Source organism: Leuciscus leuciscus (genome assembly GCF_965113295.1).
Source record: "Leuciscus leuciscus genome assembly, chromosome: 12".
Lineage (NCBI taxonomy): Eukaryota > Metazoa > Chordata > Actinopteri > Cypriniformes > Leuciscidae > Leuciscus > Leuciscus leuciscus.
The window spans coordinates 31,227,654-31,244,562 of NC_138736.1; the positions used below are offsets into that span (position 1 = coordinate 31,227,654).

General features: G+C 37.2%; 1 protein-coding gene across 1 annotated transcript; it reads left to right on the forward strand.

Moving 5' to 3' along the window:
- The first annotated feature begins 9,988 nt into the window (after nucleotides 1-9,988).
- On the forward strand, nucleotides 9,989-11,940 carry dpm3 (dolichyl-phosphate mannosyltransferase subunit 3, regulatory). The gene is made up of 2 exons (XM_082185234.1): nucleotides 9,989-10,049; nucleotides 10,564-11,940. Exon 2 carries the CDS (start codon nucleotides 10,617-10,619, stop codon nucleotides 10,893-10,895), a length of 279 nt encoding a protein of 92 aa, XP_082041360.1. The 5' UTR covers nucleotides 9,989-10,049; nucleotides 10,564-10,616; the 3' UTR covers nucleotides 10,896-11,940.
- The last annotated feature ends 4,969 nt before the right edge of the window (nucleotides 11,941-16,909 follow it).

The window sequence follows — 16,909 nt, forward strand, 5'->3', positions numbered from 1 at the left end:
CATTTCTTTTTACCTGTATGCGTTTAGCTGAACAGTCTGTCATAATGGACTGTAGTTGCTGATGGAGTAAAGGTGTAACCTCAGACAGGCGTCTAATGTGGGCCCATAATTCACTCTGAGCAGGTTAACACTGTTCCCATGGTGTAAAATAACAGGAATAATATTCTTATGCAGTTTGCAGTCAAACACTACTGAACGATTCTTGTTATGGACAAAACTGGTACACACACACACACACACACACACACACACACACACACACACACACACACACACACACAATCAAATGTGTTGTGTTTAATATAAATTTCAGTCAATTCACCGACAGTCACCAGATTACAGCATGTTATTATCTTTATACATTCTAATTCCATGTTTTATATAAATATATATAGGTAAATAGGTAAGTCCTAGATGAGGTATGTTTTAGAAATGTAATTTGCCAACTAGCAATTTTGTTTAAAAATGTAGACCAGCTGCACTCATTCCTGGATACTTGATTTGTGACATTTGTACAATTTATTATTTTTGACGTTTTTGACGCAACTTACCGTGAATTTCAGCATTATTCTGAACACTTGTCAAACGCACCGTGGCTGTAAAAATTCCAGATCCCATAAAAAGCAAAAAGGCAAGGCGAGACACAGTCGACAGGGGGTTTGTAAAGAAAACACATGTTTTTCTAGCGCTCTGTCAAGAACAGCTGTGCATACATCACTACACTGAATGGTCACTAAGAGACAGAATGAATCAGGGACAGAAACACAAAAAGAGATGTAACAAAAAGAGATAAACAAGTAAACACTGAGGGCACACTGTCATCTGCACATATGGGGGAGATCGGGCAAGGAGAGAAGGACGAAATGACAGAGTGAGACAGATAAACATCAGGAGAGAGATGGAAAGCAGATGGAGACCGCGATAAGATGAAGCTGGAGAGGTCAGAACAGTTGACCTTTATATGGGAGAGAAAATAAGAGCGAGAGAAAATAGTGATGGTATCTGTTTCACGGTCAACACATGCTTCTTTTCTCCTCTATATGACAAGGGTCAAAGGTCAAAGGTTGACAGATGCAAGAAGACGAGAGGGAGAGAAGCGTAGAACGTCAAGAAGGTTCTGGGGTCAGACATCTACAGGGTGAACTAAGGAAAGCAACCCAACAAAATAAAAAAATAGGCCAAAGAGAAAGTAAATCTTACAGGTTTGGAATGACATGAGGGTTTCATTTTTGGCAAACATTTTGGTGACAGCCTGAACAATAAACCATCAATCATTCATTTATTTCCATAAACACATTTTACCGTGACGAAGAATGTCTACTTAGACTCCGCTGACCTTTTTCCATCCTTCATCCCATAAAGACACACAGACACTTTTGTTCTGCAGAGATGAACAGCTAGCTCAAACTTACACTCAGGACTGTCACTAATGTTTACAGAGACTGGTTATGGCCTCACTGCTGAAGACGCAAACTGACTCCATTTATTCAACTTTTTATATATCAACTCACCATAATTAATGCTTGTCTTATGTTATGTTATACCGTATATGTGTTTGTTTTTAATCAGTTCATCAGAGGGCATCAACACGGTTCAAAACTGGGTCACAGCACCAAAACAAACACTGAACGCAAGTGTCAACCAATTAAATCCCATCGTGAGAGTAAGTCCGTCTCAAGACAGATTTCAAATCCCCCATCTTCTTTGTTCCAGGTTTGTTTCGGTCTCAATGCACAGCAATGGTGAACTCCCATTGAGGTCACTACGGTCCGTCCTACATTAGCTCATTAAAACCGATGTCTGTTGTGGTCCCATGCGCTAACTGACGCTAGAAATAACTGTACGCTCAGCATGTGCCAATTAACTATGATGTCAACAGATGTAATTAAAAAGGGCATGAAAGGCAGGCCAGGCATTATGGGTATTTGGTACACTTTATGTTTATGCATGCTGTCACTTTGTGTTTGGGTACGACAGCAAGCTAACTGTACAAGAAGTTGATGAGGGATACGTCCAAACGCGTCAATGACTATTGACTGTAACAATGCTTTCAGCTAAAATGTGCTAAAAGCATGCTAAAGATTTATAGGCTTGTGAAAGTCTTAATTTAATAACATATCTAAACAAACATATCTATATTCTAAACAAAATATTTTTTACATCATAAAAAAATTATAATATAAACAATCATACATGATATATATATATAGCAATAATATGAATATATTTTTTATTGTAATATTCATGATATTCATGAATGTATGCAAATGTCAATGTGTGTAAATTAAGTCAAGCTTTTCACAAGCACACACACACACATATATATATATACACATATGTGTATGTGTGTGTGTGGATAAAAATAAAGTACAAATGAAAAGTAATAGTTGTTTTCAAATAGCCAAACACTACCCCAGCACAATGAAATTTCAGACTAACATATTTTCCCGAATACTTTTTGTTCAAGGTTTTTTTCTTTTCATTCCATTTCACTTCTGTTGAACATATTTTCCCAACTTGCCTTTTCCATTTTAACATCACTTTCTGAGATGGCGAGACCTCAATGCCAGTCAAAACAAGTGGATGGGCCAGAATTGTCCTTGCTAAAATAAATATGACAGTGTCCAGTTTATTGTTTTATAACAGCAGGCTTCATAATAACCCTGGACCACACAGACATGGCATGAGTTATGAGAGGGAACAGAGACCTGGCATGACTACAAGCTCTCACAGAGCTGCTAACTAATGGACTCGGTTGATTGGCCTAAAGCATCTAAGAATGAGATTTTCCTTTTAATAAAAGGCTTTGTAGCAGCCTTGGGTGTTGCCTGTCACGACGTATGTCGTATAGGAAGGCTGTAGATTTGTTCCCTCTGCGTGAAATGACCCGAAGAAAAGAGCTCTCAATAGACATGCTGTCGTATCGAGTTATATTCAATAACAAAATAAAACTGCTCTCTGGGGCATTTTACATGTTCAAGTGACAGTCTGGGACTCCTACAGAGAACAAGTATGGAAACATAGGCTTTCATATACTTTTTTTGTGAGGTCAGAATGACGCAGATTTGAAACATTTGTGACTTCAAAGCATTTCCAGGGTTCTAAACAAAAGTTTCATGCTTTGATCGGACAGATTTAGTAGGCAAGTACACCAGTTTTTATAGTATAGCAGAATGGCTTTTGCTCATGTAGCACTTATGGAGTGACAATAGCTTACAATAGAGAGCACAATATGCGAAGTGATTGATTTTTAGTATAGCCTACTAAAGCTAACTCATATCTGAATAGTTATTCTTCATAACTGAAGTTTCAATGTCAATGTAATTTCAAACAGGTTTAGAGCCGTTGGTCATACTTAGAGTTATATACAGATGCAGACATGCTTAAAACAAAATGTCAGTGGTATGGCATTATACTGTTGCTAGTTCATGGGATTGACCTCAGTTTCACCAAAAACAAACAATAAGAACAATAAGTGTCTCCAAAACTCCCTGAATGCAGTATTTGTCTGAATGTGAAACAATGCACTGTGAAGATACACAAGATTTGAAACACCAAACATTTACATATGTTTATATTTCATCAATTCAATGTCAACTCAGTTCAACATAGACTGAAGCTTTACAAGCTATTAAAGCTTTGGCTATTTTTTATGCAAAAAGCATTAAGCTAACTTAGCAGAGTTCAGATGGTGAGCCAATCGTAAAGTACAATGTAAAAATGTCTGTAAAAATATGGCACAATGTACTGTATTAATATGAAGTGATATGAAGGCTACTGCCAATACATACATGACACACTGCTGTGAGAAAGTAAGACAGGCTGCTGCTGTACAATTTAGCGTACATGATTTACCCGTGGCAGATCTATACATGCTAACCAAGAATTTGGTTATATTGTTTTTTTTTTACAGGTGTTTTACTTGTATTTTGAATTACGCATTGTATTGTGTTGTGTTTTAGGGTTAATGGACTTTTCTGTAAAATTACTGGATAATGTCCTGGGAGAAAATTACTAGTAATATCTGTTTTTATTTTTTTACAGTGTTGAAAATGGGTCGGCCAGGAACTGAGAGTAGCCTATATGTGACCCTGGACCACAAAACCAGTCTTATGGGTAATTTTTTTTAAATTGAGATTTATACATCATCTGAAAGCTGAATACATAATCTTTCCATTGATGTATAGTTTGCTAGGATAGGACAATATTTGGCCGAGATACAACTATTTGAAAATCTGGAATCTGAGAAAAATCGAAATGTTGAGAAAATCGCCTTTAAAGTTGTCAATTTTTAATTGGCGATAGTGCTGCATCCATTCACAAAAATAAATGTTTTTTATATTTAAGGTGGGAAATTTACAAAATATTTTCATGAAACATGATCTTTACTTAATATCCTAATGATTTTTGGCATAAAAGAAAAATCTATAATTTTGACCCATACAATGTTTTGTTGGCTATTGCCACAAATATACCCGTGCAACATAAGACTGGTTTTGTGATCCAGGGTCACATATTATATATTCAATATTTTTTTAATATTTTCATCTTTTTTGTTTGTTTGTTGGTTTGTGTCTTGTTTTGTTTTATTTATTTAATGTTTTTCAAAGAAGTCTTCAGTGTCACATGATCCTTCACAAACCATTCTTCTTATATATATTATTTATACAAGACAAAACATTCACCCCATAATATTAACTTTTGCTTACGATGTACAAATATTGTAATAGTGCAGAAACAGATGTATGGAGGGGCTCTAAAATAGACCAGAGAACTGCTGACAGGAGATTGAGAAAAGCACATTCCTGTTTCCATATGTCTTTCTTTCCATCCTTTGTGTCTCTTTGGTCTTTTTCCACGGCAGAAGCAGAAACAGGTGGACTTTGACAGGAAGGACACAGATCCCTTGCTTACACTCTTATACACCTTCTGACTTTGTATTTAGGCAGGTTAGAATTTATGCTGTTTATATTTCCCCCATACTGTGAATATTTATGAGTCCAGCTGTCCTTTGCTCAGTTGTCTTCATTAATGAAGCGTTTGACTTGTATGAAGAATTATCAACAAAATGCCTAAAAACCCACTGCAAGAGATCAAAGCGGTGATCAAAAACACACAAGTCACCGAGACAGCTTGACTGTCCGTGTCAGGATTTGGCCGGGACTGAGCCTATAACTGAGGAAAGGTTTTCATACTGAAGACAAGAATGATGAGACCATTCCTCCAACATACACAGATACTGGAAAATGATGACAGATCCAGCCAGCTCGACTCTGAATAGCGTAGATACATTCCATCAAAATCACATCTGTGTATTTTAGATCAGTTAAAATATTTAAGAACATCAGCCAAACATAATAAGTGATTTTCACATTTATAAAGAAAATCTGAGAAGTGTTTGCCCATGCAAAACTCGCCGTCATTAGGATGGACCTCAGGTCTTTTGCTTGCTGAGGTTTTCGGAGTGATTCTTTTAGCAAATGGTGTCAAATTGTGCTCCAAAATGTAGTCAACATCATGAATGAAATCAAAGGTGAAGCTATACTTTTAAATGCATGAATGATTCATCAGTGCGTGTCACTGCAAAGAGAAAAATTCTAATTGACTTTAATACTTATAATTCGGGTGTGTACAAATCCCTAATCCGATGAGAAATACTGTGGTGCATCAGAAAGCACCACTAATGTATTGCATTTATATTGCCCTTTAATAACATAATTGCTTCATGGAATTTGTACAACAAAACAAAGTGATTTCATGAACTCATGGTCAGTCTCTCGATATGAGCTTGTGTGTGTGTGTGAAAGAGAGAATAGACTGAGACTGCGATCTCACTCAGGCACAGGAAACAGAGGGTTCCTGTTTGTGAGCCAGGCACTATTGTCTTCCTCCCTCCCTCTCTTTCTCTCTCTCTCATAAACACACTTATCTGCAATTGTTCCTTTTAAATCATATTTTGTCTGCCTCATCTAGAAAGGCTCACATTGGAGCCACGGAGTGTCTACAGTGCTTTCTCCTTTCAAACCCTAAATGAATTTTCACTTTTATCTTCTTTTTCTTCCTCTTTGCCTCCTCCTACATATTAGAAACATTTTTTTTACACATCAGGCCTCCGGTGATCCTACATCCTGCTTAGTTACTGTTGCTTGGGTTAACAGTGATCATTTCAAGGGCATTTTCCACCACTGGCGAATCACTCCTTATATATCCCAATCTCTCTCTCTCTCTCTCACACACACACACACACACACACACACACACACACACACACACACACACACACGCACGCACGCACGCACGCACGCACGCACGCACACACTGTACAAAGTGTACATTCTATCCCCTAACCTTACCCCCAAATTTTTGTATTTCCTAATTTTTTTTGTATTTCCCTTAGTATGATTTATAAGATTACATTTTACAGTCCCCAGAAGGACAAGGATTTCGGACATGACCATCTGGAGACATTTTGTCCCCATATTGCAGGGTTTACCTAAACCGGGACCACACCATAAACTTCAGTTTTTTTTTTTATATTAAGCTAAATATATATGATAGATTCATGAAAATGATAATTCTTTTGTAGAATATTTTTGGAAATAAAAAAAATAAGACTTTAGGGCACATCTAGTTACAGGCCTAATTTATATATATCATTAGTAATATAAAAAAAAAAGAAAAGAAATGAATAATTTTTTTCCAGCAAGGACATATTTGATCAAAAGTGAGAGTAAAGACTGTTATAAAAAGTGTATTCAATTCACATTTATTTGTATAGCACTTTTCACATAGGCTATAGTTTAAAAAGCAGGTTTACAGAAAATTCTGAAAGATGAAAAATGCTGAATAAGATGCATGTCTACATTACAATTTAGAGTAATCAGACTGTGTCCAAAGTGTGTGTAGAGGTGACTGTGTCCAAGTAATATATTTCAAAAATGTACACGTCTATATTTCAAATAATGGTATAACGAAAAAAATGTATAATGTTTTCCACAAAAAATGTATAAACTGCTTTTAACATTGATAATAATAAGAAATTATTCTTGAGCAGCAAAACAGCATATTAAAATGATTTCTGAAGGATCATGTGACACTGAAGACTGAGTAAATATTCAGCTTTACCACCACAGGAATAAATTATATTTTAAAACATTAAAATACAAAACAGTTATTTTAAATTATAACAATAATTGGAATAATATGTTTACTGTATTATTTGTCCAATGTAGTAGCTCATGTCTGGGGACAATTTTGGACCTAAAGTGTATATATAAACCTACCCACACACACACACACACACACACGCACGTACGCACGCACGCACGCACGCACGCACGCACGCACACACACACACACACGCACACAGAGTGCAGATCTCTTCTCTCTGGGTGGTGGCAGGGGACCAGAGTTTAAGCATGTAAGCTATTTAAGCATCTGGATTTAATGCACCATTAAGGTCAACGGCTGACCAGTCTGCACCTGTAGATCTCCCCACCAAACCCAACAGCCCCTCCTCGCATTCTGTTCTGCCAGTCTTCACTATTTCTACACTTTCTCTCTGTCATTTCACCAAAGCTTCCACATTCTGAAAACAAAATTTCCAATTAGTTTGAGTTTTTTTTAAGAGTATTGTCCCCTCTTTCGACCTTTATCTTATTCTTAAGTTCTCCGTGTTGTCCTCCTCGCCCCCTCGTTCCCTCCATCACACCCTCTGTCTCAGTGCAGCCTGTTCTATTGTGTCTGCCAACTGCTCCCTGCTGGATCACAGGTTTCCTGAGCTGGAGAACTGGGGACTGGCAGCCTCGAACACTGTGAACGGCCAACTTGCTTTTTTCCCACTGTGCTTCGTGTATGTTCTGCTCATTGAACACGTACTCCTACGCAAACGCCCAGGCAGCAAAAAATCACACAGATTACGAAAAGAATCACAGCCCTTACGGTCCCCACAGACAGACAGACAGACAGACAGACAGACAGATAGATAGATAGATAGATAGATAGATAGATAGATAGATAGATAGATAGATAGATAGATAGATAGATAGATAGATAGACAGACAGACAGACAGACAGACAGACAGACAGATAGATAGATAGATAGATAGATAGACATAGATAGATAGATAGATAGATAGATAGATGTGACGTTATCATACATTACTGGCAGAACTACAAATGGATAGCCTATAGTGCATGCCTTTTGCATAAATTTGTCCATATTTATTTTTATTTGCATAATCATTTCTGCTCTTAAATCTTTGGTAATAATAGTTTTAATGAAATCAAGGTAGTGCTGTGCTGCACAAAAGAGTTGACTGAAAGGTGCCAAACCTCCACACAAATGCCACCCTTGGCCACATTTCGTTTTTTACAAGCACTTGCAGTATTGAAAGAAGCAGTCGCTGACAAGTGTAAACATCACTAAGAATAACCTCGCGTTTGCTGTGAGGGTGCTGTTTTTCAGGAGCCTCAGTGCTGTCTGTGAGTAATGTTTATACCTTCTTGGCTGGTGAGGAGGTGTGATGGGTCATGGACTCGCTTCTGTTCTCCGTGCTGAATGGGCGGATGTCACCCGCGGCATCCACAAGACACTGAACTGCGCCAACAGCCAGAGAGACAGAGACGAACACAGCTCCAGACTGATACCGCGCAGGCGTTTCATTTCCTGCCAGGGTTCCAGATAAACCAGTGCATCCCACTCGAGGAAAACGGGGCTTAAAGGGTTAGTTCAGCCAAAAAGGAAAAAAATCTGTCATTAATTACTCACCCTCGTGTCGTTACAAACCTGTAAGACTTTCGTTCATCTTCGGAACACAAATGAAGATATTTTATATGAAATCCGAGAGCTTTTTTGTCCCTCCATTGACAGCTAAGCAACTACCACATTCAAGGTCCAGAACGCTTGGAAAAGACATAATTAAAGTAGCCTAAGTGGTTTAACCTTAATTTTATGAAGCGACACAAGTGCTTTGTTAAGCATTGTGTGCACAATAAAACAACTTTATTTATAAAATAATATTATCCAAAGTGCCTTCACAGATCTACGTCAACTCATGCGTGGTGCTCCTCTTTCAATATTTGAGTAAATAAAGGGTTGCTTCATAAAATTTGGTTTAAACCACTGGGGTCACATGGATTAATTTAATGATTTTTTTATTACCTTTCTGAACCTTGAACGTGGTAGCTGCGTTGCTCCCAATGGAGGGACAGAAAGCTCTCGGATTTCATCAAAAATAACTTCATTTGTGTTCCAAAGATAAACAAAGGTCTCACGGGCTTGGAACAACATGAGGGTGAGTAATTAATTACAGAAATTTCATTTTTGGGTGAACTAACCCTTTAATAGACCTTATACTATGTATTAATTGATTGGATTGATATTCTTTAAGGTAATTTAAACAAAAAATCTGTCACTCAATCAATAAATAAATCAATAAATAAATAAGAATTCCAAATATCCCAAAATATTGGCACAACTGTTCAGCACAAAACATACACTTGGGTTTCTTTATTTTTATTTTATTTTAATATTTAAAGGGACAACAGACTGTTTTAAAATACATCTCTTTAAAATGACACGCTCTTTCAGTTTAATATATAATTTCTTTCGCATTTAAAACAGTAGATTTCACTTATTCTTTATTTAATAGAAAGCAAGAAAACCCAATATCATAAAATAGGGGTTAAGATGTTTATGGTATTTTAAAGATATTTAAGGCTGGCTAACTAACTAACTAACTGGTTAAATAAATAAATAAAATAAAGAAATGCCATTCCTAAACTCCTAAACTGTTTCAACTGTTACAAATTCAACTGTACAAAATACAAACGATAAAATAAATGTAGGTTTCTTCATTTTTCTTTCATTTAATATTTAAGAGATAAACAGACAGTTATAAAAATACTGAAACATGGTTGAAACATTAGTCGAATATGGTCCTGAGGACGATTCTGAGGACGTACACTACATGTTCCACAATGCTTTTCGGCACCTACGTCATCAACGTGCGTTATTTTGAAAGTGGTGAGCTGGCTTTGGACAGCGGGTGAGAGAGTTTATTTGTATATTATCAGTGCATTTTCATTGTACTTGTTTAATGTTCAGGAGCTGATCATTGTTACTAAGTTAAAAGATTACCTCTTTGTTGCGTTGGCTGTCAGATTTCATTGTAACCGCCTGTTATCATTAGCATTCATGCTAGCAGTTCAATTCGAGTGAGTGTAACATACATTTGTAAATAACGCCAGTGTATTTCATGGTTTTTCTGTACTATTCATTTCTTTATCTTCCGATTTCTTCAGCTCCAGCATTAGCCATATAAATTGTTACTGTCAGTTTTAATCGAATGCACTGGAAGAAATAGTTTATTTATAATGTAACGTAATATAAGCATATTAATAAGTATATTTTTATTTTTAATATAAAACATTCATACCATGTTCTATGTATGGCCAAATCTAAATGGCCACTTTGAAATCAATAAAGAAAAACAGTGTGTGTCATCTAATATATGTTAAACAGTATTGTCTAACCTCATAGAATCATATTTATCCCCATAGGTGGATTCTTCGGTTATAATTTTGCCCTCCTCCATCCCACAATCATCTGAACCATGACCAAGCTTCTGGAGTGGCTTCTTGGTTGTTCGCTGATAGGCATGGCATGGGGACTCGTTACCTTTGACCTTCTGGATTTGCAGCTGCCTCCCCAGTATAGAGAGCTTGCGTGGCCGATGCCTGTGTATCTGCTGGTGGTGTTCGGCTGTTATTCACTGGCAACTGTCGGCTACCGTGTGGCCACATTTAATGACTGTGAGGACGCAGCCAAGGAGCTGCAAGCGCAAATAAAGGAAGCCAAAGCGGACTTGAAGAAGAAGGGACTGAAGATGTGAGAATTAAATGCAGCTCCTGTTTTTTCTTCATATACAAATGCAAGTCTCATTGTTTCTGTTAACTTTGTGCCCGACATTTCCTCTACATTGACACTAGGCTAATTCTATGGATGTCTGCGCTATAATATGCACTCAAAGCTGTCCAGCTTGGTTCAAGTCTTTATTTCAGCATGATGTAAATGATGATTTGAAGTATAGCCTAAACACCTGTGAATGATCTATTTCCAGCTTCAGGACAGGCTTATTTAGAACATTACAGGCACATTCATGTATTGTCAATGGAGAGCAGTGCTATTTTTGTACAACCTCTAGTCCAGAGTGTGTGTATTTGCATTGGCCTGGGAATGAATACGTCTTTTTTTGACCCAGATGTTTTTAACGGAGTCAGAATTCTGAGTCAGACTTAGAAACAAACCCACTATGTTGATTCACGCTTGAACAAGGGTAGCGTTAAAAGATGTGGAATAGAATTTTGATGTTAAATGTAAAAATGATTGCGTTGAGGCTCACAAACTGTTAACCTTAAATTAGGGTTTAAATTTGTAAATTAAATCCAAGTAATTTAAAGCACTGTATGGGTCAAACCATTTAATTATGTGGTCCATATTAAATGAAGTGACCTGCTTGTGTATTGAAAATAATGCACAGATGAAAACTGTTTTTCCTCATAAGACATTCCACATGTTGAAAATGTATGTTTGATACAAAATGTGACTTTGATACAAAATACAGACTCATTCATTCTCGACTGTGTTTAATCCATGTTCTGTTGCTCTTCTCATGGTGTTGGGGAGTAACTAGTTACATGTAACAGTGAAAACCAACAAAGTAAATGTAACTGTAATCCGTTACAGTTACTGAGAAAAAAATGTGTAATTATATTACAGTTATGAAAATGTTAATGATTACAAAGGGGGTTACATCTGAATATGTTCTGTAAAAAGCTTCGGTATGTTGAATAATATAATTTTTTTGCTTTGCCTGTTTTTGATGTGCAGGACACCTGCCATTTAAAGGCTGTTTAGTAAAGCGATGTTCTTCATTGGTTCTCTTGTCTGAATTTCCAGTGTTTCCTGCCATAGCTATGCAAAGATTTGATTTCAAAAACAGTATCATAGCTATTTCTTGTTATGATTTTAAATCTGTATTTAACCTCAGAACAATCTCAAAGTAAAAAATAGGTGCTAAAGTCTGATGTTGTGGTGGTTTGCCTTAAAATGTAATTATTATATAATCTTAATTCAAGCGAAGGATTTTGAAAGTTGAATCAGTGTTGAGGACTATTGTAAGGTTAACCCTGTCTGGTTTAAAAGTTTGAAAATGGCTAACAGTTGAAAACATCCATTAGAAATTTAGACAAATAATCAAATGTAATCAGTTACATTATTAAAGGAATAGAAATAGTTACACTACTTATTACATTTTAAATAGGGTAACTTGTAATCTGTAACCTATTACTATTCCAAAGTAACCTTCCCTTCGACACCATCTTCTCATTAAAGTTGGCATAAAACACAAGTTGTGAAGGGCAATTGTATACCCTGAGTAGGTACTTATTTTGAATAAGTAATTACTTTGAGACCACTAAAAAAGTGTGTTCTGTTTATAGTATGAAAGTTTGTAGTGTGAATGTAATCCTGGATGTACTACATTGGCCATGTTGTCATTATCATGTGACCTAACAGCATGGCTTCTCTTCCAATTATAAAACTTCCCCTGTGGCCTCATGGGATAGTAAAGTGCCCATCATATGCACACTTCATAATCTCGCTGGAAGTAGTAGTCATCCGGGTACTTTTTGCCTGCTCTTTTACTGTGAATTTGGACATACTTCCTCTGTCGCATACTTTCTTAAGTTTTTCGTCTACGATATAGCAGGGAAGTATGCGATTTCGGATGCAGCCCAAGTCTTTTCTCTCTAAAGTGACGTATATATTCGAGTGAAACAGATCCTCGAGAAAAAAAAAGTTAAGTGGGACTTGATTTTGTTTGTCAGGAATAGGTTGGATGGTTGTGCTTTGCCATTGGTCGATCTTGTGAGTGACAGGTTGTCCCGCCCTCAGCCTGTAAACACCTCATCAAAGAAGAGATGATTAAATAAAATATTATGAGGGAAGATGAATTTTGAAAAATAATGATGTGCACGGATAATACTGCAATATTCCATAAAATAACAAGAATTGTCCATTTTGATTTCATGGTGACTTTAAATGTTGGTCTCAAAAAAATGAAGTTCTGTGCACATAAATTCTGAAATGTGATCCAGGTCCATGTGTTGGCTCTTAAAACACTAATCCCAAAGCCACTAAGTGCACACGGGCGCTGTATATAGTGCTGAATTAATCTGGTGCTTTTGGCAAGCAAAGCTCATTCGTTCTCTTCAGGCTTAAAGTAGGCTGCTGTAACCTCAATTTTTAGGCCCCTTATAGCCCCTGTGAGCAGGCCTATACCTGTCTGTAGAACAATAAAAAAGTAGTTTTTTTTAATAAGTTTGCACTTTCTCATATGAGGAGCCTCAGCCTAACTGCTGATTGGCTCCTGTTCAAAGCTCTGATGTGATGTCACCCCCTGCAGCCTCTTACAAGCTGTTGTTAGTTAAGGCCTGTTTTTCACAAACCCATAGTAGCATATGAGGGAACAGCATCAGCATTTTCCTCTGAAACCACAAATTAATTAACACCACGTTTATGCTTCGAGATGCAGCTTAAACTGAGCAAAATCACAGTGTTAAGAGTTTTGAATATATGTGCCTGAATGAAGAAAGATTCATTGATCTGATGATTCAATTACCCATTATTGAGAAACAAGAAAGAAAATGCTCTGCTCCACGGTAATTTTCTGGTCCAGATCAATAAATCTTTCTTTGAAATGTAGGCATTGTCAGTCTGGGCATGTTTAAAGCACACAAGTAAAAAAAAAAACCTAATTTTGTGCTCCATTAAAGAATTAAAATACAGATTTAGAACGACATGAGGGTGAGTAAATCTTCCTTTTTTTGAGTGAATTATTTCTTTAATTTAAGAGAATGTATAAAGTCCAACAGCTTTTAGATGCTAGTAAACAGAATTTGTTATAGTTATTTCGAGTGTTGGATTTCTGAAGACTGAAAGTAACATTTTGTACAACATGGCTTAAAAAACAACAAGCACATTTGTCTCAGCTGACCTGTTTCAACTGCCTTTAGGGGTTAGAGACGCCACATTTTGTGAAATGTAAGACAGGTCAACGCTGCTGTTGTACGTCAAGAGACCTTTATGCACCATACTTCACATTTTGTCTGTTATGCAACATGATACTTCTTCTGGTCTGTTATTGTTGGGAGAATGAACTATATGTGCCTCATTTAGATTGAATACATGGTTATAACTCAAACCAACAGTGACTCAAAAAAGAATCTGGACATTTAAGTCACAGAGAAATGTATGAATGTTATTGAATTTGATCATAAAATGGTGTTTAATTTAAAGGCGTCCTAGTCCAAGTCTTGATTTTGTTTTTGAGGTTTACTAGAATATGTTTTCATGCTTGATTGTTAAAAAAACGCATTATTTTTCACATATTTTACATTATTACAGCTCCTCTCTCCCCAGTCTGGTTGAGCGTAGTTTTCGGTGAAACGCGAACCCCCCCCTTACGAAATAGAAATAAGAAATGTGCTGTGATTGGTTAGCTGGCCAAGTGTGTTGTGATTGACAGCACGTAGCGCGTGTTCGGGAAATGTCCCGTCCCTTCATAACTGCGAGCTCTACTCAGATGTAAACAATGGCGTCAATTTCAAACCATTTCGAGCCGGTTTAAGATTCAGACTGAAATGTTAACGAACAAGAGGATTTTGCTTAACGAATTTCAAGCAAGCACGCATTTCAGGACGTTTCAAGGTGGTACGTTTTGTGTGTGTAATTTTCTTATAGATATGATGTTATCCACCATTTAATCATATTGGTCAGAAAACTATGGTAATACCAAGCGGCAACCTCCCCGTCTCTCTCTTGAAACCAACACGGAAGTGAGTTAAACTGCAATTCATTGACTGGCCGCTTGGGCTGGCTGCAGAAGCGAGTCAAATCTGTATCTCCCCCATGTTAAAATTACCAACTTTACAGCAGAAAAAAACATGTTTACAGCCTGGATCTCTATGTGGCTTTGGTCTATACAGCTAATTTTGCCCTTCATAACAACTGTGAGGGGGGTGAATTTTTTTATAACTCATCCGTTTAGTTGATTAATATTTAAAGTTCTGCATAATTAAGGGTGTGGCCACTTGAGTGACAGATGGATTCCCGCTGATGTCATTGCTAGCTGTTTGTCTGCTGTTACTAGCCGTCACTTCACCTCAGCAAATTTTAGCTGCTGAACTTGCCATCTCTGCAGTGTTTTGTGCTTTTTTCCGGGATTATTTCATACAATTTAATACACCCATTACTTCGCCCACGGCTTAGGATTCCGTCGTTGTCGTCGAGTATCGTTCGAGAGAACAACCAGCGCTGTATTTCAGTTGTTTTCCTCTGTGAACATGCACTAATGGATGTCTGACAATTTCGTTGCTTTTTGGAGTTTTCAGATTTAAAAACGTCAATAAAGGCTCGTTTGTTCTGCTCTCACGGAACAGATAGATTATAATATGCTTATGTACCGTCAGATGAAATCCTGCAGGTGTCGGTGCTTTCTCCGTCCATGCAATAAATGCACATCCATGAATGAGCGCGGATTTTCTAGCGTATTTACTTGAACTTCATAGGCAATATATCTATGGTTTAACCCATTTGAGAGGCGGCCAAAATCAGAATTTAAAATGGACTGAATAAGCTCTCTACGAACTTGAGCGATGCCGCGCTGACGGACCATAGACTATAAAAAGAGAGTGACTGACATGTAACGTTAAGCACATAAATCACTGTCACACTCTCAGAGTAATATTAAGTTACTGCATAATACATTTTCAACTAGCAGAATAGTACAGAATCATAGCAAGGCTCCTCAGCTCCACTCACGCCCCGCCTCTTTGCCTATTTTCTGTTATCCGGGAGTGACGCAAGGCCAAGATGGCGACGGCCGGCTCCGCCTACTTTAGGCTTCAAAAATGCTCTTCAGAAACCTACGGGTGACGTCACGGACACTACGTCCATATTTTTTTACAGTCTATGGGTAATACAATCAGTAGCCTAATTGATCACAAAATCATGGATAATTTTCCTAAGGGGCGGTGAACAGTCTTACAAAAGCAAGAGCTTACAAAAGCTTAAGTAAACTCTACATCAATACTGTTAATTAGCAGGCTAGCGGAGGCAAAGCTTTGCCCTTCGTTAACATCATAGCAACTAACGTTACATAAAGCTTAGGCTATAATTAGAACTGTTAATAGAAAACACAACTACAAATAATAAGACAAACCTATAAGTTGTGATCCATAAACAACAGATTGTCCCGACAAAATGGGAATGGCTACATCTTACAGGAGAAGCTTTTGTGTGTAAAGCCTGCTTTATACTTTCTCCTGGAAGCTGTTCTCCGTAAAATGTACAGCACACAGACAAACGTTAATGGTCATAACGTTCAGGAGCAGTGTTAAAAAAAAAAATAACCTCACTAAGTTCGCCAGCCTTAGGACAAACTTTTTCTGGGGTGTAAAAAACAGTGACAACAACTCTTTCTCTTCTCTAAAGCAGCCCAGCATGGCCTCACCCTTTGTTGCGTTCCGGGGGCAGGGATTATGTAAATTTTAGGGTTTGTGATGTCACCAACCCAGGAAGATGCTTGTTGTAGTCCCTACCAGCCGTTTGTTGTAGTCCTTAAAAAGCGATTTCTGTAAAAGAAAATATCTCCCTTTGCATTGAACTTTGAGCGTTGTAACTTTGCAGATGTTGTTTATGGTCAAACATTACACAATAACTGAAGTTAAAAAAGGGAAATCATAATCAAGGACCCCTTTAAAGAAAGTAAGCACATGGACACTTAATAATAAAATAATAATAAAAAAAATACAAATAAATAATAAATAAAATAAGAAAAAGGTT

What these genes read in the sequence shown, in the direction of transcription:
- dpm3 (XM_082185234.1), top strand. Translation starts at nt 10,617, where the DNA reads ATGACCAAGCTTCTGGAGTGGCTTCTTGGTTGTTCGCTGATAGGCATG.